The sequence below is a fragment of the Gigantopelta aegis genome, chromosome 8 (genome assembly GCF_016097555.1).
Source record: "Gigantopelta aegis isolate Gae_Host chromosome 8, Gae_host_genome, whole genome shotgun sequence".
Lineage (NCBI taxonomy): Eukaryota > Metazoa > Mollusca > Gastropoda > Neomphalida > Peltospiridae > Gigantopelta > Gigantopelta aegis.
This window is the reverse complement of record NC_054706.1, coordinates 36,759,813-36,784,747: the sequence shown is the minus strand read 5'-3', so window position 1 is coordinate 36,784,747 and position 24,935 is coordinate 36,759,813. Positions and strand designations below refer to the sequence as shown.

The 24,935-nt window shown below is 39.6% G+C and overlaps 1 protein-coding gene across 1 annotated transcript; it reads left to right on the top strand.

Moving 5' to 3' along the window:
• The first annotated feature begins 11,284 nt into the window (after positions 1 to 11,284).
• LOC121379647 (fibrinogen-like protein 1) lies at positions 11,285 to 16,216 on the top strand. The gene is made up of 2 exons (XM_041508294.1): positions 11,285 to 11,288; positions 15,792 to 16,216. The coding sequence occupies exons 1-2, from the start codon at positions 11,285 to 11,287 to the stop codon at positions 16,214 to 16,216; spliced, it is 429 nt and encodes a 142-aa protein (XP_041364228.1).
• Positions 16,217 to 24,935: the final 8,719 nt, after the last annotated feature.

The following is a 24,935-nucleotide window of genomic DNA, read 5'->3' as shown; positions in this document are numbered from 1 at the left end:
CCTTTAAATATTATATTATAAATATCGAATTTATACATTTGTTCATCTATAAAAGATACTTTCTTGAATTTGTCACTCATGTTATTTGTATATACAATAACGTTATAAAAATGCTAATAGATTTTTCAATTATTCATTAGAATTGTTTGGGTGTCATTAAATTGCCAATAAACATTTTATTTTTCTATTGAAAATCTAATTTTCTATTTAGTTATTGGTTTCCGGCAATCGTTCAAAATCTGATTATCGAGTTCATTAGTATTAATGCGTGTATATAAACAAATCATCTACCGCGAAAGAAACATAATAGACCTATCTTCCACTGAGTTACGCTGACAATATCACACATTTGTGAATGGGATACTGCACGGCAGTTTACGCTCATTGATTATTCAATAGGTCTTATTGTTCCTCAGAAAATAGCTTCGACTGAATACGATAAATTAGTGATGACGTCTATTTCCGATTAAATACCATAAAGTACTCGGGCTTTTTTTTTTTTTTTGGTTACAATAAAGGAACCAAATCATGATTCAGCATGTTATGCAACCCATGCAATTAAAACGACTACAGAGAAAAAAAATTACCGTGGAAAAATAGTATCCACGGCATTTTCCTCGGCAATTTGACCGTTAACATGTTTGCAATACTGAGGCCAATTTCACTAAACATAACAGCGCATAAATCAGGGCAGTAGCTGGGGGGGGGGGGGGGGGCAACTGGGGAAACAATTATAGAAACTTAAAGAAAAATTCTCTTCTTAAATGGACATTCCTGAGTTTGCTGCATTGTAAGATGATTCCGACTACTAAAATATTTATACGATTAAATTTACATATTAAATATATTTTCTGGTTTAGAATATCAGTGAATGTATATTCAATGTGTTTCTGGTCGTCTCAATATTTGTAAAAAGACCAAACTGGATTTTGTCTTCAAATAATTATATTTTTTAAAATAAAATAACATTTAACCTAGTACAAATATTAGAACGATCAGAAACACGTTTAATATACAGCCGCTAATATTGTATGCAGAAAAATATATTCGAGATGTAATTACAATCGCTAAAAAGTCTTTTGATAGTCAATAACATCTTAAAAAGTGCAGCAAACTCAGGAATGTCCCTTTAACCGTTTAAGGAGTTTTAGACTATTAACTACTCAGTTGCTCTCTCTCCCCCCCCCCCCCCCCCCACCCTTCCAACAAAAATTCGTAGCTACGGCCCTGTAAGTTTACGTCTGCGACTAGCAGTTATACCGGGCATTCACTTACAAGTGCTTGGCATCTATTTTACAAGTAAAGTTACACCATTACCGAAGATGGAGCATTTTAATGACAAAAGAAAATGAAATATGTGTACTTAAAACTATATTTGTTGTACTGTGATAGTAATAAGAATTGTGTTTTAGTCGTAGATTTACACTTACCTTACGTTCAAAACTAGGTTTACGATGTTTTGTGAAATTGGGCCCAGCAGTGTAAGTAAATTTGAATGATGAGTTTGTTATTTGTTTTGTTTGCCAATATGCTGTAAGATTAATTTATACCAGTGGCGGTATTCGTTGATTGAAAGTGACGTTAGTCAACACGCGAATGACACGTGGACGTTCAAGAACAGTGGAGTTGCAAGGAAATGACAATTTATCATATAGATCTACAGAATAATCAGTCCGCAGTGATTTGCCAGTTTAATCTTTATATTGTAATTATATTACATCAAAGTGTCAGAATATATTTAATGCGATATAGAAATTAATTCTGTTATGAAATTTGTCACCAATATCGAATGCACCCCTTTCAAACACAAGTACAATGTAAATTGTTTTTTGTTTTTTTGTTTTTTTGGTGGTGGGGGGGGGGGGGGGGGTATTAGGCCACTCGACACCAGACAACGGTAGCATATTGTGTCAATTGTGACGGAGACATTTTTATTAAACTATCGGAACCATCTCTGTATATATGTATATCTACAAATATCTCATCATCAGGCTTATAGGAGTGTATGTTGAACATTTTACTGAAAATAAAACCGTAATGCACCATAGCCACGGTTCAACAATGTAAGCTGCCCCCCCCCCCCCCCTCCCCCCATGCAAGCCAGTGGTCCCTGCAGGTTGTATAGTACCAAAGAAGAGAGTTCCGTGTCAAAGTTCGAGGTGCACCCAATAACTTCCGGCTGGGTCAAAGTTCAGGTGCACCCAATAAGGTGCTCTCTACAAACGACACCCGACGGCTACAACTGTATGGTGGTCATGGTCGATTACTTCACTAAGTGGATTGAAGCGAAACCTCTGCAGAACAAAACGGCGAAGAGCGTTGCAGTCTTCATCTATGAGAATATATGTCGACATGGTGTACCCAGAGTCCAGATTAATGACCAAGGCAGAGAGTTCGTCAACAAGGTCTCAGAACTGCATGCATTAACTGGTGTACAGCAAAGGATCACCAGTGCCTATCATCCCCAGGCGAATGGACTTGTAGAGAGAAACAACAGGACCATTCAGACATCGCTACTGAAGGTGGTAGAAGGAAGGAACGAAGAGTGGCCGAAGGCTTTACCTGGCGTCCTGTTCGCCTTCAACATAAGTCGTCAGAAGTCTACAGGGTTTAGTGCCTTCTATCTGATGTATGGTCGGAATGCAGTCCTCCCCGTGGACATTGTAGGTGACACCCAAGACGAAGAGATGGAGGAACCCGCCGAGGATTATGAATCAACGTCTCTGCAAGCTTGCCCCCAGTCGATTAGTCACGTTCAGGATATTGTTTACCCAACAGCCTCGGACAATATCACCACGGCACAGGACCGCCAACAGCGCGACTACCAGAAAGGCCATTCAACGAAGACCTCATTTACGCAAGGAGACCTCGTCCTGTTGTGGAATTCCAGACGTGCAGACCGCAAGGGTGGCAAGAGCGTGGATCCGTGGAATGGACCGTACATCGTAACAAAGAGTGTCGGTCAAGGCCTGTACGAAGTCAGACAAACAGACAGTTCTAAGGTCTTGAAGTCGAAGGTTAACGGCACCAACATGAATGTATACAAGCCGAGGGTTTCAGCATCTAGTACGCCACCAAAACCCCCCAAAAAGACAACAGAATCCACCAATGTACAAGTCACACGATGTGAAGAAAATCCCATCTCATTCGTCCCGACTGATGCTCCTTGGCGGAAGTTCGCGTGTCAAAAGCTGGACATTGCGCAACCGAAGGGAAGGTTGCCAAAGCGATCACCCCCCGGATCTCTAAAGAAACTACCAGCGAAAATTGATACTATAGTAGGGGACGGCCACTGCCTGTTTCGGGCCATCTCCAAAGAAGTAAGCGGAACTGAAAAGCACCATAGGACAATCCGCTCACAAGTCGTTCAAGTTCTCGGTGATGAACGCTATAGTAAGCACTTCCAGGATTACTCTGGCCACCCGGATATGACAGCATACTTGTTGGCGAGTGATATGGACAATAATGCAGTTTGGGCCACAGACATTGAGATTGTTGCCGTGGCTTCCATGTTAAATACACCAGTAGTCATACACACGGAAGATCGCCAAGGCCAGCGACGCTGGATGCGGTACGAACCCTTGTGCGTTGTACCACCCCTCATGGACTTTTAACTGTATGATATACCTCACAAATTACAATGAACACTTTAATCGTGTAATGTAGTCATATATGAATCTGAAATGTATGCTTTCTGACATGTTGACCTCATTGTCTATTTTCCATTACCTGTGTTCGTGAAAACATGGAAAATAACCCCACAAGTTAGTCTGTGTTAAGGCTAAAGTTAGTCTGTGTTATGGAAAATCTGCTCTCGTGAACCAACTTACATCCATGAGGACATAATATAAAGCAAGTCGATTCAGGCGTCATTCCTTATATTGACAGTCACACGTAACAACACAAACTGTTTTTCACCAAGTTTAATAATCTGCAAAAAAACTATCCTCGGAAGATAACTATGTCAACGTATAAATTGAGTTACAATGTAAACAATAAAAATGTCCTCCTTTGCTTATTATAAGTAACAGCTGGTATTTAATTGACAAACTAGTATTTATTTTGTTTACTTGAAACTGCTTACATTTGTCTAAGCGGTGTACTCAAATATGCAGTTACTTATTCCTAATAACTCACTAGTTACCACTATTTTAAGACTTGAAGACGCTACTATTAGAAGGACGTGTATTAAATAGTTAAACTTGTAATTTAGATAGGGTAGTGATTTGAGCCTGGATGGGGAGTGAAATGAGCCTAGAAGAACATAAAAGTATTAAAAGATAATTAGTCCTTAAAAAAATACTATCCCTTTCATCCACAGCAGGCATGCAATCAGTAAAATAGTTATCAAATAATACAAATAAAGTGTCATAATGCAAGTGTATTCCTTTCCTTTATTCATTAATTGTAATGCCGATGTCATTCTAGATAATAGTGCACATACTTTAAATTAAATGGCCGTGTATTAAATAGCTATACTCGTAATTTAGAGAGGGGAGTGATTTGAGCCTGGAGGGGAGTGATTTGAGCCTAGGCTCATATCACTCTAGAGTGAAATCCGAGGGGACTGGTTTGAGCCTACTACACCGGCATAGTAAGGGTGCTGGAAACCTTCCGAGCAATCTGCAACAGAATTAAAAATTTAAAGTTAAAAGTCTTTTTTTTTCTTTTTCTTTGTGTAATGACACCACTAGAGCACATTAATTAATTAATTAATTATCGACTATTGGATGTCAAACATTTGGTAATTCTGACACGTATTCATCAGTTAAAGTTAGTTTGTTTTGTTTAACGACACCACTAGAGCACATTAATTAATTAATCATAGGCTATAGGATTTCAAACATTTGGTAATTCTGACACGTATTCGTCAGTTAAAGTTAAAGTTTGTTTTGTTTAACGACACCACTAGAGCACATTAATTAATTAATCATAGGCTATAAGATTTCAAACATTTGGTAATTCTGACACGTATTCATCAGTTAAAGTTAAAGTTTGTTTTGTTTAACGACACCACTAGAGCACATTAATTAATTAATCATAGGCTATAGAATTTCAAACATTTGGTAATTCTGACACGTAGTCATCAGAGGAAACCAGCTACACTTTCTCTAATGCAGGGAGGGATCTTTTATATGCACTTTTCCAGACAAGAAAGCACATACCACGGCCTTTGGCCAGTTGTGACGCACTGATAGCGAGAAAAATCCCAATCAATTGAATGGATCCACCGAGGTGGTTCGATCCTGCGACGCAAGCACCTCAAGCGAGTACTCAACCGACTGAACTAAATTAGCTACTATTATGCGACGTATTCACGTAGTGTCTGTGTTGTTTCTTGGTTGCTAGACGGCAAAAAGAACAATCATATAGCCTCTGTGATTTTTCCCTTGTTTTCCTGGCTTTATTGAGCAGTTATTTGGCTGGTCAAATTGTCTTTAGTCTGACATCAGTTTATCTGGATTGTGTGTGGAATAAGAGTTCTCTGGTTTTGAAACAGGTGGAGGAAAATTTGCTTTTAGATTATTTGCGAAATAGCTAGCAAAAATTGGTTGTTTTGACTCGAAGGGTCGGTTATTATTTTTGTTTTTTGTTGAGTCATGCAACAGATTCACCGATTAAAAAACAACGCTAGTTTGTTTCGCTAAATGACACCATTAGAGCACATTAATTAATTAATCATTGACCACTGGATATAAAACATTCAACAATTGTTACATTTTTAAGAGGAATCCACCTGCATTTTTCATTAGCAGCAAGAAGGGATCTTTTTCATGCACTTTTCCGACAAACAAGACAACACATAGCACGATATTTGTTATACTAGTTATATATATATATAATTTTGACAGTGTATTATATTGTTAAACAATATATTGTTCTATAGGCTGGCGCACTAGTAGAAATTCTGGCGGGCTAATAAGCGTCCATCCGTTTTATCTACAGAAATCTTTCAAGAAAGAAGACAACGATGACGTCACTGGCAATCTTGCTGACGAGTATGCTCTGTCTTAAAGGCACGTCTTCTGCTACGATGTCCATGTTTTCTAGAAAAGACCCGTGTTCCAGTCCACCCGTGTCCGGCAGGATGAACGTGTCGTGTATTGGTAGCTGTAGCGTTCTGTGTCTGTCGTCTGCCCAGTGCGAGGCCTTCAGCTACTCCATACAAGATGGCGAATGTCTGCTGCATGAGACGCCATTCGTTGATGTCGGGTGCCACCAGACGAATAAACATTTCAACAAGGTACGCAACTCTAAAACAACAATTGATATAATTAGACAACACTGGCCTACGGTGCTATCGTGGTTAGGTCATTGGACATAAGACCGGTAGGTACTGGGTTCGCATCCCGGTACCTTCTCCTAGCCAATGCGGGTAGGTGTAATTCCACTACATCGACTCCTCTCTCACTAACTACTAGACAGACAGCCCAGATAGCTGAGATGTGTGCCCAAGACAGCATGCTTGAACCTTAATTGGATATAAGTACGAAAATAAGTATAAATGAATGAATAATTAGACAACGAAAGTTAAATTTAAATTTAATGAGCCCAGGAATTTTGATTTAAAGCTAATTTTCAGATATGTGGGATATTTCTTTGAAAATTAATAAAAAGTGGCTACTTTAAACAAACGTTTTGTAAGCCAACTACTAAATATTGCAGCCATTTTTTAAAATAAAAATTAGCAATTGGTTAATTTGGCTATGTGAAGGGTGAGTCCTGAAGAACACCACTATACAGTATATTGATCTATTATTAATCGTCAAACATTTGGTACCAAAAGGACAGCACATACCATGGTATTTGATATACCAATCGTGGCGCACTGGCTGAAACATACCACTTGACCACTACACGGTCTCGTGGTATATATTCTTGCGCAAAATAAACTCATGCAATAAAAAAGAATCGAAAACAACATATGCGAAGTTCTGAATATTTACAGGTGCACGACCCATGTTTACATGGCGGCCATTACGATCTCAAAATTCACATGTGCCATTGTTCCAACAGCTATGTGGGAAAGAGATGTGAACGACTGATGCAAGGTAAACACATTTATTACCCATATAAAAAATATTTTGGTACATATAGAGAATAATACATGGGTGGCCGTTAGATACCATTTATTGTTTTAAAATGTATCTAACGAGCGAAACCGAGTTTGGTACGTTTTTAAACAACTAGTTGTGATATAAATGGTATCTAACGGACACGAATGTATTATTCTATTTCTTACATATACTCAAAAACCAGGTTTTAAGCAAATTTTAACATCTTTTTCGACAAAATATTATTTACAGCCGTTGCATTTGTAGCTGACTTACGCGTTACATACACATGAATGTCAGGTTAACTATACGTCACAGTCTAATCAATTTCCATCGTGTAGTTTTTTTTATTGGATGTATGGCATTGATGACCTGGTCATCACCTAGGAACAGCCAGTCGTATGTCTTGAAATTGTTAACACACGTACATTCTCACCAACGGGAGTGTAAGAAATCAAATATGACATGCCTCTAGAACGTAAAGTTGGACTAACATGCATCGATGTTGATGATTTCGATTTTTAGAAAACATTTTGAAAACAATTGCTATTTTAAAAATAAAATGTAAATTGTTATTAAGAAAAGAACTACTTTGTGTTGGTGTGTAGATATTGTAGGTGACAAGGCATTCAACATTTGTGCATCTTGTACTCTGCAAAACGGTACGGTTGTGAAATGAAATGGTCCATTTTATTGATTTTTGGTGTCATATTATGTAGGATTGCAGACAGACAGACAGACAGACAGACAGACAACTTGTTTATTAAAGTCTCACCTCAGTTAAAACATAAAACATCACTAAACACCATACAATTTAAAATAGCACTTAGCCACTCCATATGGAGTTATGAGAGACTATAAAATATTAATAATCGACACAGATAATATATATATATATATATTACATAGAAATACATTTAAAAGATTTAACATGAAATAAAATATATAAAAGATTTATCAAACTAAAAACCCCAAATGCAGTTAATAATACAATACCAAACAATTAATTTACATCGACGTCCCAAACTGCGTTCAGCTAACGACAAAACACGAGTACAATATTTACGAAAAAACTATTCTACATTTTTCAGCTACGAAATGTGAAACAAAATGGATTGCAATCACCGCACACCCTAGTTCCATCCAGCGAAAATAAATTATAATTTAGTTAATCTACAAACCTGTAACACACTTAGATCACGTTTTTATCAAATGGAGTGAAAAAGCAGGTTTTATATCGATAAATACCATGGGAATACCCATGTCCCAATTGCTTGAAATAATTTTGAAAGTTAGTATTCTGATGTCACCGGTAGAAGCACAACAATGCCTACGTCACGACAAATTTCACAGACTTGGGGTGCGTTCGTTTCACCTCTCCTGGACATGTTCCAACTGTTCTGTCCTGGTTGTATCCCCTCTCCAGATATCGTAAGACTTAGCAAAAGTATTGGTTTTAAGGGTTTGTAACGTTTTGTATTGAGACACTTACTTGTCTGAACTTTATTGTTACTGAAAATGTTCACGAACTGTGAAGAAAAATCTCACAAATGAACAACAACAAATCGGATGTTGATTGCGCGAACCGTGCACGAGAAAACAAACCGAACCAAAATGATAACGGTCACGTGATATACCAACGTCTGTGACATTAAAAATAGATTGGACCTCGCTTGCTTAACGGTTTTTTCTCGACAACACGTTTTGTGAAAAAATGTAAAAAATGCATTTCGTGGTTTTACAAACATCAGGATTACCAAAAAGCACTTCAGGTGAATGGAAATGTGTATTCTAAATAATAAAATGTAAGTGAAGTGCAATTTTATTTGTGAAAAATGGGGTTTAATAGCGAAAAACAACGCCGTAATGGTTAACAAATAAACGTAACTAGGGTGTGTCCCTTTAAAAGGACAGGCCCTAGTTTTTAAACACTACAGCATATGTTTCACTATTAGAGCCGTTTATGATCACTGAAATAAAACATTAGTTATATTTTATTCTTTAGATTATCCATTTCCGTAGAACCGAAGTGTTTCTGGTCATCCTGGTGTTTTTAATAACAAAAAATGCATTTTTCATATTTTTAAAAACGCACGTGCTTCTGAGAAGTAGCGGTTTATTGGTTTGAGTTCTAATCTATTTTAAAGGATATTTCCCATTTTAACGTCACGGACTCTTCTTTCACTCTATTGTAATTTTATCCAAATGAGTTGCAGGTTTGTAAATGAACTAAACTTAGTGTCTATTTTTTACGGGTTAAAACTAGGGTCTCCGCCTTTAACATAAAAACTCAACAATGTGGACGCAAAACAAATCCATTCTAGTAAACAAAAGTGAAGCACCCTCCAGTAAACAGGAAAGTGTGCAATGTTTTTGCGTTCAGGCACATGCATTTGCACAAAGTATCGTACCGCGCACGTGCATGGAAACAATATATGTTTCTTAACTATGTCCATTGACGAACACTTTGTTTAAAAAAAATCTAAAAGGAAAAATTCAGTTTGTCAAGCATTCTAGTCCGGTCCGCGTTTTACCAACACCCATCACTAACACTTAATGTCAATACGGATAGGCAGTGAATAGACTGTAATATATACTTACACACAATGAAAACGCAAAACAGATATTTTTCAATATTTTGTTGTGATTAATGAAAAATATATTTATTGGACTTAAAATAACAATAATATGAGAGGAAGCCATTGATTGGTACTTTTGTCTGGGTTTTAATCCTGGTTTTGTTCTCGTTACACATACAATAGCAGAAACACACACAAAAAAATGGTGTGAAATGCGTTCACTACATGCTCAATCATGCTGCATGCAATGCACGTGAAATGCCAGTATGTGGACACTTAAAAGTCACGTAACGGTGTCATATTCCTCGTCACATTAAGAATTCCACAACTCAGAGAAGAACAAAGGGAGCGAACGTTGGGCATGGTTCAAGGGGGGACTTCGCAAAGCCAAGTTGCTAGGACCTTCAGAGTCCATCCATTAACTATTGGACGACTTGTTGAACGTCATCAACAGACCGGGACTGTCCGTGTTCGACCTCGACCTGGTGAACGTCCCGTTACGACCCCACGCCAAGATCGGCAGAATTTGACGTTATTCTAAGACCAGTTCTCCAGCCATTTTTTCGCCGTCACCGAAGACCAGGAGGTCCCCTTCTGTTTTAACAAGACAATGCCCGTCCACATACTGCAATGATTACCCAGGCATTCTTGCAACAAGCGGGTATCACCGTTATGAACTGGCCCGCCATTTTACCGGATTTGAACCCAATTGAACACATGTGGGATGAGTTAGGACGTCGTGTACGTCACCGCCAGCCACCACCGCGTAACGTCGCTGAGCTTGCACAGGCGTTGCAGGCGTTGCAGGAGGAGTGAAGGAACATTCCTGTGGCTTATTTGAGATATTTGTGCCAATCCTTTCCCCGTCGTCTTCACGCATGCTCACGGGCCAATGGTGGACACACCAGATACTGACCGTGATAATGGGGGGTTGAACTTTTCGATTACGAATGCAACTCGATTACTGATGATAACTGGCCATGTTTCCATGTGAATGAATCTCATGAATACCAGTCATTAATGTCATATTACATTATCCATAAATTCATTAATAGTTTGTCGTTATTTGCAATGAAACGTTGTTTTTGCGTATTCATTTGTGTCAGTATGTATATATATATATATATATATATATATATATATATATATATATATATATATATATATATATATATATATGAATGATATATGTGATATGGGGCACAAGGCAAGTATACAAGGAGGTGGGGGAAAAAAGAGGTGTGGTGGGGGAGGATATGGTATGGCTGGAAATGCCGTATTTGAACATCTGATATACATTTTCTCAGAGCCAAAAACCAACAAAATAGTAGAACCGTATTCACAAAAAGAAAAAAAGAAAAAGGTCTAGTACTCAGGAAGTTATTTCAGCAGCAATAAGTGCACAGGTGTCAGTTATAAATTATGTTAAAACGTATGATCAGAATACGAAAACATATAGCACCAACGCTTGGACCCCCATAAACAGATAGAGAAATATGTTAAATGATGGGGAGGTGAGAGTGTGGCTTTAAGACGGTAGTTGTGTTTGTGTTTTACATTAGTAAAATATGTTAAATGATGGGGAGGTGAGATTGTGGCTTTAAGACGGTAGTTGTGTTTGTGTTTTACATTAGTAAAACATGTTAAATGATGGGTAGGTGAGATTGTGGCTTTAAGACGGTAGTTGTGTTTGTGTTTTACATTAGTAAAATATGTTAAAAGAGGGGGAGGTGAGATTTTGGCTTTAAGACGGTAGTTGTGTTTGTGTTTTACATTAGTAAAATATGTTAAAAGAGGGGGAGGTGAGATTGTGGCTTTAAGACGGTAGTTGTGTTTGTGTTTTACATTAGTAAAATATGTTAAAAGATGGGGAGGTGAGATTGTGGCTTTAAGACGGTAGTTGTGTTTGTGTTTTACGTTAGTAAAATATGTTAAATGATGGGGAGATGGGATTGTGGCTTTAATATGGTAGTTGTGTTTGTTGTTTTACATTAGTAAAGTATATTAAATGATGTGAGGTGAGATTGTGGCTTTAAGACTGTAGTTATGTTTGTGTTTTACATTAATAAAATATGTGATGAGATCATTTTGTATTGAGGACCCTCACTCAAAATATACGACAATATAGGTAATATTAAACCAAATAACATCCGGCTGGGTCAAACCTTTGAGCAGTCAATACCACAAGCCCTGTCATTGGTGATAAATGGTGTGATAAAATGTTGGTTCATCTTGCAATTTCATTTGAACTAGTGTCAGTGTACCAACTACCAGTGTGCTTGAAACATGTGCGGAGACAACTGCAATTTCGTTTGAACTAGTGTCCGTGTACAAACTACCAGTGTGCTTGAAACATGTGCGGAGACAATTGCAATTTCATTTGAACTAGTGTCAGTGTACCAACTACCAGTGTGCTTGAAACATGTACGGAGACAATTGCAATTTCATTTGAACTAGTGTCAGTGTACCAACTACCAGTGTGCTTGAAACGTGTGCGGAGACAATTGCAATTTCATTTGAACTAGTGTCAATGTACCAACTACCAGTGTGCTTGAAACATGTGCGGAGACAATTGCAATTTCATTTGAACTAGTGTCCGTGTACCAACTACCAGTGTGCTTGAAACATGTGCGGAGACAATTGCAATTTCATTTGAACTAGTGTCAGTGTACCAACTACCAGTGTGCTTGAAACATGTGCGGAGACAATTGCAATTTCATTTGAACTAGTGTCAGTGTACCAACTACCAGTGTGCTTGAAACGTGTGCGGAGACAATTGCAATTTCATTTGAACTAGTGTCAGTGTACCAACTACCAGTGTGCTTGAAACGTGTGCGGAGACAATTGCAATTTCATTTGAACTAGTGTCAGTGTACCAACTACCAGTGTGCTTGAAACGTGTGCGGAGACAATTGCAATTTCATTTGAACTAGTGTCAGTGTACCAACTACCAGTGTGCTTGAAACGTGTGCGGAGACAATTGCAATTTCATTTGAACTAGTGTCAGTGTACCAACTACCAGTGTGCTTGAAACGTGTGCGGAGACAATTGCAATTTCATTTGAACTAGTGTCAGTGTACCAACTACCAGTGTGCTTGAAACGTGTGCGGAGACAATTGCAATTTCATTTGAACTAGTGTCAGTGTACCAACTACCAGTGTGCTTGAAACGTGTGCGGAGACAATTGCAATTTCATTTGAACTAGTGTCAGTGTACCAACTACCAGTGTGCTTGAAACGTGTGCGGAGACAATTGCAATTTCATTTGAACTAGTGTCAGTGTACCAACTACCAGTGTGCTTGAAACGTGTGCGGAGACAATTGCAATTTCATTTGAACTAGTGTCAGTGTACCAACTACCAGTGTGCTTGAAACGTGTGCGGAGACAATTGCAATTTCATTTGAACTAGTGTCAGTGTACCAACTACCAGTGTGCTTGAAACGTGTGCGGAGACAATTGCAATTTCATTTGAACTAGTGTCAGTGTACCAACTACCAGTGTGCTTGAAACGTGTGCGGAGACAATTGCAATTTCATTTGAACTAGTGTCAGTGTACCAACTACCAGTGTGCTTGAAACGTGTGCGGAGACAATTGCAATTTCATTTGAACTAGTGTCAGTGTACCAACTACCAGTGTGCTTGAAACGTGTGCGGAGACAATTGCAATTTCATTTGAACTAGTGTCAGTGTACCAACTACCAGTGTGCTTGAAACGTGTGCGGAGACAATTGCAATTTCATTTGAACTAGTGTCAGTGTACCAACTACCAGTGTGCTTGAAACGTGTGCGGAGACAATTGCAATTTCATTTGAACTAGTGTCAGTGTACCAACTACCAGTGTGCTTGAAACGTGTGCGGAGACAATTGCAATTTCATTTGAACTAGTGTCAGTGTACCAACTACCAGTGTGCTTGAAACGTGTGCGGAGACAATTGCAATTTCATTTGAACTAGTGTCAGTGTACCAACTACCAGTGTGCTTGAAACGTGTGCGGAGACAATTGCAATTTCATTTGAACTAGTGTCAGTGTACCAACTACCAGTGTGCTTGAAACGTGTGCGGAGACAATTGCAATTTCATTTGAACTAGTGTCAGTGTACCAACTACCAGTGTGCTTGAAACGTGTGCGGAGACAATTGCAATTTCATTTGAACTAGTGTCAGTGTACCAACTACCAGTGTGCTTGAAACGTGTGCGGAGACAATTGCAATTTCATTTGAACTAGTGTCAGTGTACCAACTACCAGTGTGCTTGAAACGTGTGCGGAGACAATTGCAATTTCATTTGAACTAGTGTCAGTGTACCAACTACCATTGTGCTTGAAACGTGTGCGGAGACAATTGCAATTTCGTTTGAACTAGTGTCAGTGTACCAACTACCAGTGTGCTTGAAACGTGTGCGGAGACAATTGCAATTTCATTTGAACTAGTGTCAGTGTACCAACTACCAGTGTGCTTGAAACATGTGCGGAGACAATTGCAATTTCATTTGAACTAGTGTCAGTGTACCAACTACCAGTGTGCTTGAAACATGTGCGGAGACAATTGCAATTTCATTTGAACTAGTGTCAGTGTACCAACTACCAGTGTGCTTGGAACATGTGCGGAGACAATTGCAATTTCATTTGAACTAGTGTCAGTGTACCAACTACCAGTGTGCTTGAAACGTGTGCGGGGTCAATTGCAATTTCATTTGAACTAGTGTCAGTGTACCAACTATCAGTGTGCTTGAAACATGTGCGGAGTCCTACTAAAAATAGCATGACAATTTTGGTGCGAAACTAGGGTAGTATAGATGTTATCCATTATGTCTGAAATTAGCAGCTTAATCCCCCAATGTTTTCTGATGTACTTTAAAGGGGCATTCCTGAGTTTGCTGCATTGTAAGATGTTTCCGACTAATAAAATATTTCTACGATTAAACTTGCATATTAAATATATTTTCTAATTTAGAATATCAGTGTCTGTATATTCAATGTGTTTCTGGTCGTCTTAATATTTATAAGAAGCCCAAACTGGGTTTTGTCTTCGAATAATTTCGTACGTACAAAAAAACAATATTTTAGGAAATAATTTGAAATTTAACCTAGTACAAATATTAGAACGATCAGAAACACGTTTAATATACAGCCACTAATATTTTATGCAGAAAAATGTATTTGATATGTAATTACAATCGTTAAAAAGTGCAGCAAACTCAGGAATGTCCCTTTAAGGGTGAAAAGTGGTAGTATTTATATCCATGGTGCATACGTCGATTCATACGCATGTAGGAGTTTTAGACACATAAGTTAGCAGGAAACATCTTGGGGTTTTTTCTTTATCAATTCTAAAATAACGCGTTTTCATTAATTTTGTTAATTCTGTCGGTTTGTGGTCTGGCTCACATTGGACTTGACCGTGCCTTTAAGACTGCATGTAGTCGAGTTTGTATTTTACAGTAGGAAAAGACTGAGAGTGAGATACGCACCAGATGCGTGTGCAGAGGATCGAAAGCCCCCGCTGCTCAAATGTTTTTGAAGACTCGGTCCCCTCGCTATAAACGTCGCTCGCTACAGTCTAGACCCACCCTGGAGCTAAAATTCCTCAACACATTACACATCTTAATTTTCACCGGCGTAGGAAGGTTCCAAAACGTGTGTGTGTGTGTGTTGGGGGTGGGGTGGGGGTGGGGGGCGGGGTTTGGGCGCAAACACATAAATAAACGAAAACATAGATTTAAAAAACCCCAAAAAACAACATCGCTGCTGCTACCCCCCCCCCCCCACCCCGCTTCCTACGCCAGTGAAATGTTTGTTGCGGGGCGGGGACGTAGCCCAGTGGTAAAGCGCTCCCCTGATAGGCCTATGCAGTCGGTCTAGCATCGACCCCATCGGTAGGCCCATTGGGTTATTTCTCGTCCCAGACAGTGCACTACAACTAGTATATGAAATACCGTAGCATGTGCTGTCCTGTCTGTAGAATGGTCCATATAAAAGATCCCTTGCTACTAATGAAGAAATGTTGCGGGTTTCCTCCCTCAGAATTGCCAAATGTTTAACACCCAATAGCCGATGATCAATAAATCAATGTGCTGAAGTGGTGTCATTGAACAACAACAACAACAACAACAAAAAACCAAAAGACTTTTAATTTTAACTTTTTTAATTCTGTTGTAGATTGCTCGGAAGGTTTCCAATACTCATACTATGCCGGAAAGAAGGCTATTTTCCAGATCAAACCGATTCGATCGCCCTACCCATTCAATGTCTTCTGTGACATGAGATACGGTGGGAGAACGGTCATCCAGAGCCGCTTCAAGAAAAAAAACTTATTTCAGAAATCCTGGTCGGAGTACAAGTCTGGATTCGGCAACTTGGCGTCTCCGGGCGACTTTTGGCTGGGCAATGAAAAAATCCATTACATCACTACGAGCAGACGACAGAAATTGCTGGTCCAGACGTTTGTCGGACTTTACTGGAGACAGATCTACCACCTCGACTTCACGGTCGGGAGCGAGTCGGAAAATTTCAGGATGAACTTCGACTCTACCAAGGTCACGGCCACCTCCGGACGGAGAATCGAACGTCGATTGTGCCGGTGAGCGCAATTCCGGGTTTTGGTTCAGCGGTCCACGTTGCGGCGAGTGCAACCCCAATGGTTTCTTCATAAAGTCGGGTACAGCAGATGGAGTTGCAGATGCTTTCTGGAGACCGACTCTCGGGAACTCACGGATTTCGAAGTTATTTATGAGTTTGGCTAGCTCAGAGAAGTAAAATTAAGCAGACATTTAATAGCCAAAGCACGCAGTCGATGCATTTTTTTTATAGTTTTCGACAGAGAGAGAGAGAGAGAGAGAGAGAGAGAGAGAGAGAGAGAGAGAGAGAGAGAGAGAGAGAGAGAGAGAGAGAGAGAGAGAGAGAGAGAGAGAGAGAGAGAGAGAGAGAGAGAGAGACAGAGACAGAGACAGTAGCAGAAATGCAGAGAGAAAGCGGTAGAAAGTGTGGCAGAGAAAAATAGAGACAGAAAAAAGAGAAACAAAGTGAGAAAGACAGACCGCGAGTGAGACAGGATCACACACACACACACACACACACACACACACACACACACACACACACACACACGAGAGAGAGAGAGAGAGAGAGAGAGAGAGACGGTAAGATAGAGACTGGGTGGGGCGGGCTAAGGGAGAGAGAAAAGGGGAGAGAGAGGCATGCAGACAGTGAGAGAGAGAGAGAAAGAGAGAGAGAGAGAGAGAGAGAGAGAGAGAGAGACTGGGAGAGGCAGGCTAAGGGAGAAAGAAAAGGAGCGAGAGGCATGCAGACAGTGGTAGAGAGAGAGAGAGAGAGAGAGAGAGAGAGAATGAGAGAGACGGTAAGATAGAGACTGGGAGAGGCAGCCTAAGGGAGAGAGAAAAAACACACACACACACACACACAGAGAGAGAGAGAGAGAGAGAGAGAGAGAGAGAGAGAGACGGTAAGATAGAGACTGGGTGGGGCGGGCTAAGGGAGAGAGAAAAGGGGAGAGAGAGGCATGCAGACAGTGAGAGAGAGAGAGAAAGAGAGAGAGAGAGAGAGAGAGAGAGAGAGAGAGAGAGAGACTGGGAGAGGCAGGCTAAGGGAGAAAGAAAAGGAGCGAGAGGCATGCAGACAGTAATAGAGAGAGAGAGAGAGAGAGAGAGAGAGAGAGTGAGTGAGAGAGAGACAGAGATAGTGACACAGAGAGAAAGAGAGAAGAGATAGAAACAGTGGGAGAAGTAAAGTAAAGTTTGTTTTATTTAACGACGCCACTAGAGCACATTGATTTTTTATCTTATCATCGGCTATTGGACGTCAAACATATAGTCATTCTGACACTGTTTTTTAGAGGAAACCCGCTGTCGCCACATAGGCTACTCTTTTACGACAGGCAGCAAGGGATCTTTTATTTGCGCTACCCACAGGCAGGATAGTACAAACCATGGCCTTTGTTGAACCAGTTATGGACCACTGGTCGGTGCAAGTGGTTTACACCTACCCATTGAGCCTTGCGGAGCACTCACTCAGGGTTTGGAGTCGGTATCTGGATTAAAAATCCCATGCCTCGACTGAGATCCGAACCCAGTACCTACCAGCCTGTAGACCGATGGCCTAACCACGACGCCACCGAGGCCGGTCAGTGGGAGAAATGCAGAGATATAGAGATAAAAGTGCGACAGAGACCGATAGAGACAGAAAAAAGAGAGACAGGCAGTGAGAAAGACAGACCGTGAGACAGGATGAGAGAGACAGTAACAGAGATGCAGACTGAGAGAGAGAGAGAGAGAGAGAGAGAGAGAGAGAGAGAGAGAGAGAGAGAGAGAGAGAGAGAGAGAGAGAGAGAGAGAGAGAGAGAGAGGGGCAAAGCTGTTCAGGCCTACAGGCCCCTGGTTTTAATGGAACTCGTACAAATAAACGAAGATTACTACGTCTTAAAATTCGGTTTTATTTTTATGTGTTATGTGATAACTATTTTATCCGTGCTACTATTTTTAAACAATAAAAGACAACCGTGTATTTCTTACTTAATCTATTATTCATTAAATGTTTAACGTGATTACCAAATTAACTATTGTGTTATATTCTTCATTTTCAAGGAATATTTACAAAAACTAATTACCCCAAATGACCGGGTCCTTTCGATCCTAACCTAGACGATTCGGCCAGTATATTCTTTGCAGTGGAGGAAGAAAACGTTTGTTTTGTTAACGACACCACTAGAGCATAAAATTGATTTATTAATTATTGGCTATTGGATGTCAAACATTTGGTATGACAGTGTGTGTGTGTGTGTGTGTATGTGTGTGTGTGTGTGTGTGTGTGTGTGTGAATACAGGCGCGCGCACACACACACACACACACATACATACGGTACATAGATACACACACATACATATACACACATATACATAGAAACACAGACACGCATACGCATATGACACCTCAGTAAATGTGATCTACGACACTTTGGTGTTTAATAATTTCGATATATTAGAAGTGAGCGCGGATGAAATGAAAGGCAAGTCCACCGAGGTTCGATCCTGCGAACCATGCACCTGAGGCAAGCGCTCTACTGACTGGGCTAAATACCACCCCATAAAGGACAGAGAGACATAAACACAGTCCATTATATATATATATATATATATATATATATATATATATATATATATATATATATATATATATATATATATATATGGTATAACTCAACCAGGACCAGTGTGGCCAATTTTAAATAAACCAATCATAGATGATATTATATCAAACATCATTAGTAATGACACGTTTTATAAACTGATTCCCTTACATTCAGCATGCCATTTGCAATAAAATAATACTTAAACAACACAAAAATCAAACCAACACACGCACACAAACATTACACTCTTCACACATGATTAAATATTGCTTCCAAACATTATGATTATAGGCCTACACCTCATAATTTGTGTATCCTAAAATGTGTAGTATCGAACCATTTTGTCGCTGGCGACAACTTTTAATGTCACTCGCTATTAAAGCTCATGACAACTGAAATTTATTTCACTCGGGATATAAACATGATACGAAATAGAAGATACATTTTATTACATCTGAAAGGACATAAGGCTGGTAGGTACGTACCGGCTCCCACCCAGAGCGAAGTTTAACAACTCAATGGGTAGATTCGCAGCCCGGTACCGGCTCCCACCCAGAGCGAAGTTTAACAACTCAGTTGGTAGATTCGCAGCCCGGTACCGGCTCCCACCCAGAGCGAAATTTAACAACTCAATTGGTAGATTCGCAGCCCGGTACCGGCTCCCACCCAGAGCGAAGTTTAACAACTCAATTGGTAGATTCGCAGCCCGGTACCGGCTCCCACACAGAGCCAGTTTTAACAACTCAATGGGTAGATTCGCAGCCCGGTACCGGCTCCCAACAAGAGCGAAGTTTAACAACTCAGTTGGTAGATTCGCAGCCCGGTACCGGCTCCCACCCAGAGCGAAATTTAACAACTCAATTGGTAGATTCGCAGCCCGGTACCGGCTCCCACCCAGAGCGAAGTTTAACAACTCAATTGGTAGATTCGCAGCCCGGTACCGGCTCCCACACAGAGCCAGTTTTAACAACTCAGTGGGTAGATTCGCAGCCCGGTACCGGCTCCCACACAGAGCCAGTTTTAACAACTCAATTGGTAGATTCGCAGCCCGGTACCGGCTCCCACACAGAGCGAGTTTTAACAACTCAATGGGTAGATTCGCAGCCTGGTACCGGCTCCCACACAGAGCCAGTTTTAACAACTCAATGGGTAGATTCGCAGCCTGGTACCGGCTCCCACACAGAGCCAGTTTTAACAACTCAATTGGTAGATTCGCAGCCCGGTACCGGCTCCCACACAGAGCGAGTTTTAACGACCCAATGGGACGGACAGCTCATATAGCTGAGGTGTGTGCCGCAGTGCCCAGGATATATAACTTAATTGAATATAAACACGAAAATAACTATAAATTAATAAATAAGTAACGGCCTTATACTTAACTCCCCTCTCCCACAATGATACGACGCCGTGTAGACAGCCAGCCTTCATTAGCCTTGGCCGCCGTGTATATAGCCACTTCTGTGTAAGTAATAAAGATGGCGGCGTCCATTTAGGTTGTATTTCTGGAATTCTTCTTTATACGCAATATTTAGCACGATGTGTCGTCTAGATCTGAACGAAAAAAAAAATCCTTACGAAGTGCAGCATCGGGTAACTATACTCTGTCAAGAAAGAAACGCATAGGTGATAGGGAAAGAAGAAAAGTGTTTGATTTTACAAAATATCGTTTCTGAATGACCGTGTTTGTTAATGTTCCTGGAATGGTACAGCATGCCCAGATGCACCCTAAAACAAATTTAACGCACGTTGTGTCACGTTGTGCGACAATTTCAGGAAATCAGCGTGAAATGGTCAAATGTTGGTTAATGCACGTGAAACTCGGGGGGGGGAAGATTGGGATAGTGATGGGTATTGAAAGCTGTAATGCTCGCAACGATGCCTCATTTCCATTTCGACGTAGACGAATTACAAGATGTCAAGACTAAGCCTGCCGAATCGAAACATTGCAATAGGCCGCCTCCAGTTAGGTGAATCGCAGTCAGCAGTCGCACGCCACATGAACGTCTATCAGAGCACCATTTCACGTCTCTGGGACAGTTACCAGCAGTTTCAATCAGCTGAAGACTGGCATAGAAGTGGAAGACCTCGCATAACAACTGCAACACAAGATCGCTACATCCGGGTTCTGCACTTGCGTCACCGAACTGCCACAGCAACGAACATTGCTGGACGCATACCTGGTTTGAGAAAGGTGTCTGCACAAACCATTCGGAACCGACTCCGAGAAGCTGGTTTACGGGCTAGGAGACCGTATGTTGGCCCCGTCTGAACTAAACTGAACTTTATTTACACTGTGGTCGTAATTCAACGGCATATGAGGTACATTGTAAAATATAATTAAATAAATAAATGACAAGATGGCACATTCGTCATAATAATGTACATCAGATAAAACAAGTGTATATCTATGGATTCATACTTGCATTTGAAGACATACATTGCATATACAAATAAAATGAAATTGTAAAAACAGATTTCAGCCCTGGGACTTAAGAATATGCATAATTTGTTTACAGAAAACTGCTAGCTTTCTGAGAAAACCATTTTTTTTACTGTCAAATAGCATTCTAAATTTATAAACATTTGGTCTAGACTGGCAACACTTTGGCAGAAGTCTTGTTCTTTCATCTTTAAAAAACAGGACAACACATTATATAATGAAATTCATCACCAATTTCGTTATTTGTACACAGAAAGCATGTTCTATTTGTTAAAGTTCTTTTTTTCCATCTGCCTTTTTCAATGGGAAGATAATGATTTGAGAGTCGAAAATATAATAGTGGTAACCAATATTTTTTCTCTAAATTGGTTAAATATGTCTCGAACACAATATTTGATTTAAACAGTCTGTAACAAGATGCTTTAGATGAATTAACAATTTCATTGTTCCATGTTTGTAAGAACTGATCCTGTAATCTTAAAAGAATTCTTTGTTTTAATAGATTTACATCTGGTAGCTGGTTACACTGTTCAGTCCATATATTACTATATCCAACGTCATCCAAAACAGATTTGATAAACTTTAACCATTTATGATCACATATTCCATTTTTATAATCATTCAGCAATAATTCATATATCAAGAATGATAACTTTGTGCGTTTTCCAGTTTTTAGTTTAAACCCAAAAGTGATCATTCTTAATTTGACATCAAGGGAGACTGGGTAACGCCCCAGTTCTCCATATAACATATTAACAGGCGTTGACGTCTTAACTGACAAGAGAAACTTCATGAATTTATTTTATAACGATTCTAAATAAGACAGCAACATCGACATTTACGTGTTAGCTGGTGCACGAATGTACAGGGGTGGAACTTGAAAAACTGGCGGCGAGTATGGTTCAGCGATTAGTCACGTTTCCTTCTACAGCGACGTGATGGACGACAACGTGTTTAAAGACGCCGCAATGAACGTTTTGCCAACATCTGCGTCACCCAAGTTGACAGATTCGGTGGAGGGAGTGTCATGATGTGGAGAGCCATCTCATACACCGGCAGAAGTAAACTTGTGTTCGTACAAGGCAAACTAACAGCTGTACGCTACCGGGATGGAATTCTTCGGCGTCACATGCTTCCCATTTTGGATCGACAGAGAGAACTCTTTCAGTAGGACTTATATGGCACGTGTAACAATGTACAAAATGAGAACATTAATGTGCTGTCATGGCCATCAAGATCGCCAGATCTCAAATCCATTGAACATCTATGGGACGAACTGGACAGAGGTGTACGCCAGCGTGACCCAGAACCTCAGACGCTTCCGCAACTGTCACATGCACTGCAGGAAGAATGGGCTAGGATTCCACGTGCCCGGATTCAGAGACTTATTCAGTCTATGCCAAGGAGATGTCGCGCACTGATTGCTGCTGCTGGTGACCACACAAAGTACTGATTTCAGCGCCCTCGTGCCTCCATTGCCATCAGTCCATAGCAAGAACATTGTCACATACTCATGTCAAATTTGACTGTGATACGATCAGAAATAACGAAATTATGCCACTTTGTATTGAAGAGATAATTCCATGACTATTTCGCCTATGCGTTTCTTTTTTGACAGAGTATACAAAGAAGGCTGTTGGCAGTGCAGACCAAAAGAGGAGAAGTTACCCGAACGATCAGAAACTGTGTTAAAAGGCCTTAAAGGGACAGTCCTAAGTTCGCTGCTATTTTTAAGATGTTATCGACTAACAGAGACTTTTTAACGACTGTAATTATATATCAAATATATTTTTCTGCATACAATATTAGTGGCTGTATATTAAACGCGTTTCTGATCGTTCTAATATTTGTATTATGTCAAATTTAATTTTATTTCCTAAAATATTATCTTTTCGAACGTACCAAATTATTTGAAGACAAAATCAAGTTTGGGTTTGTTACAAATATTAAGATGACCAGAAACACATTGAATACACAGACACTGATATTATAAACAAGAAAATATATTTAATGCGTATTTTTAGACGTTAAAAGATTTTATTAGTCGGAGACATCTTACAGTGCAGAAAACTCAGGACAGTCCCTTTAAATATTATATTATAAATATCGAATTTATACATTTGTTCATCTATAAAAGATACTTTCTTGTATTTGTCACTCCTGTTATTTGTATATACAATAACATGTTATAAAAAAGTTAATAGATTTTTCAGTTATTCATTAGAATTGTTTGGGTGTCATTAAATTGTCAATAAACATTTTATTTTTCTATTAAAAATCTAATTTTCTATTTAGTTATTTGTTTCCGGCAATCGTTCAAAATCTGGTTATCGAGTTCATTTTTTTAAAAAGTATTAATGCGTGTATATAAACAAATCATCTACCGCGAAAGAAACATAATAGACCTATCTTCCACTGTGTTACGCTGACAATACCACACATTTGTGAATGGAATACTGCACGGTAGTTTACGCTCATTAGTTATTCAATTGGACGTAATGTTCCTCAGAAAATAGCTCGACTGAATACGATAAATTAGTGATGACGTCTATTTCCGATTAAATACCATATAGTACTGTGGGTTTTTTTGTTGTTGTTTTCTTGTTACAATAAAGGAACCAAATCATGATTCAGCATGTTATGCAACCCATGCAATTAAGAAAATTACCACGGCAAAAACATTACCGTGGAAAATGAGTGTCCACGGCATTTTCCACGACAATTTGACCGTTAACATGTTTGCAACTCTGGGGCCAATTTCACTAAACATAACAGACCATAAGTCAGGGCCGTAACTAGCGGATGGGGGGGGGGGGGGGGGAAGGAGCAGGGTGGCAACTGGGGAAAAATTATAGAAAATTCTCTTGTTAACCGTTTAAGGAATCTTAGACTATTAACTACTCAGTTGCCCCCCCCCCCCCCCCCCCCCCCCCCCCCGTCTCAGCGACTAGCAGTAATACCGGGCATACATACAAGTGTTTGGCGTCTATTGTAGAAGTAAAATTACGTCAGATGGAAGATGGAGCATTTTAATGACAAAAGAAAATGTTCTATTTAATGATGAAGTGTTGACCAGTTGCAGTTGATTGCAAACTTGGAAACACAAAGGATGTTGTTTTAGGAAGAAATGTCGGTGGCCACCAAATGTTGGGTCCCTATATGAAAATGCATATTGCGCTTTGCTGAACAGTCTTCAATAGTAGATTGCCAGTAAGAAAAATGTGCTTGCAAATGGTAATCCCATGGTAAAGTTGCATTTTAACGAAGTTTTCAAATTTCGTTCACTGATAAATCATGCACATACATGAAATGTATAATGATTCCACTTTCTGAAATAAACATAGTGTTCAGTTCATTTTTAAAATGGCTTACTAATAGAATATTGACAAACCATATGCATCACCAAAACGTTTTATGGTTTTGTAGGGATAGCATCTCGTCAGTCACATGTTTTTGTCCCATCAGTTGCACTAGAAAATTAAGCAGTATTAAAAGTGAAAGAGATATTTCTCTCAAAACTGATCTTAATGCAGAATTGCAATATGTAGCTAGTAAAAGGGTTGTATACAAACCTATTTTTTTCAAGCTGAGATAGTGATTACAACTTCAGTACACTCTGTCAAAAGACGTGGCCCGTAAACGTCCCATATGTCTTCCTGAGAAGACAAATCAAGTTACCATAAGGTTTTATAATTTGCAGAAAGATGAATACTTCCCA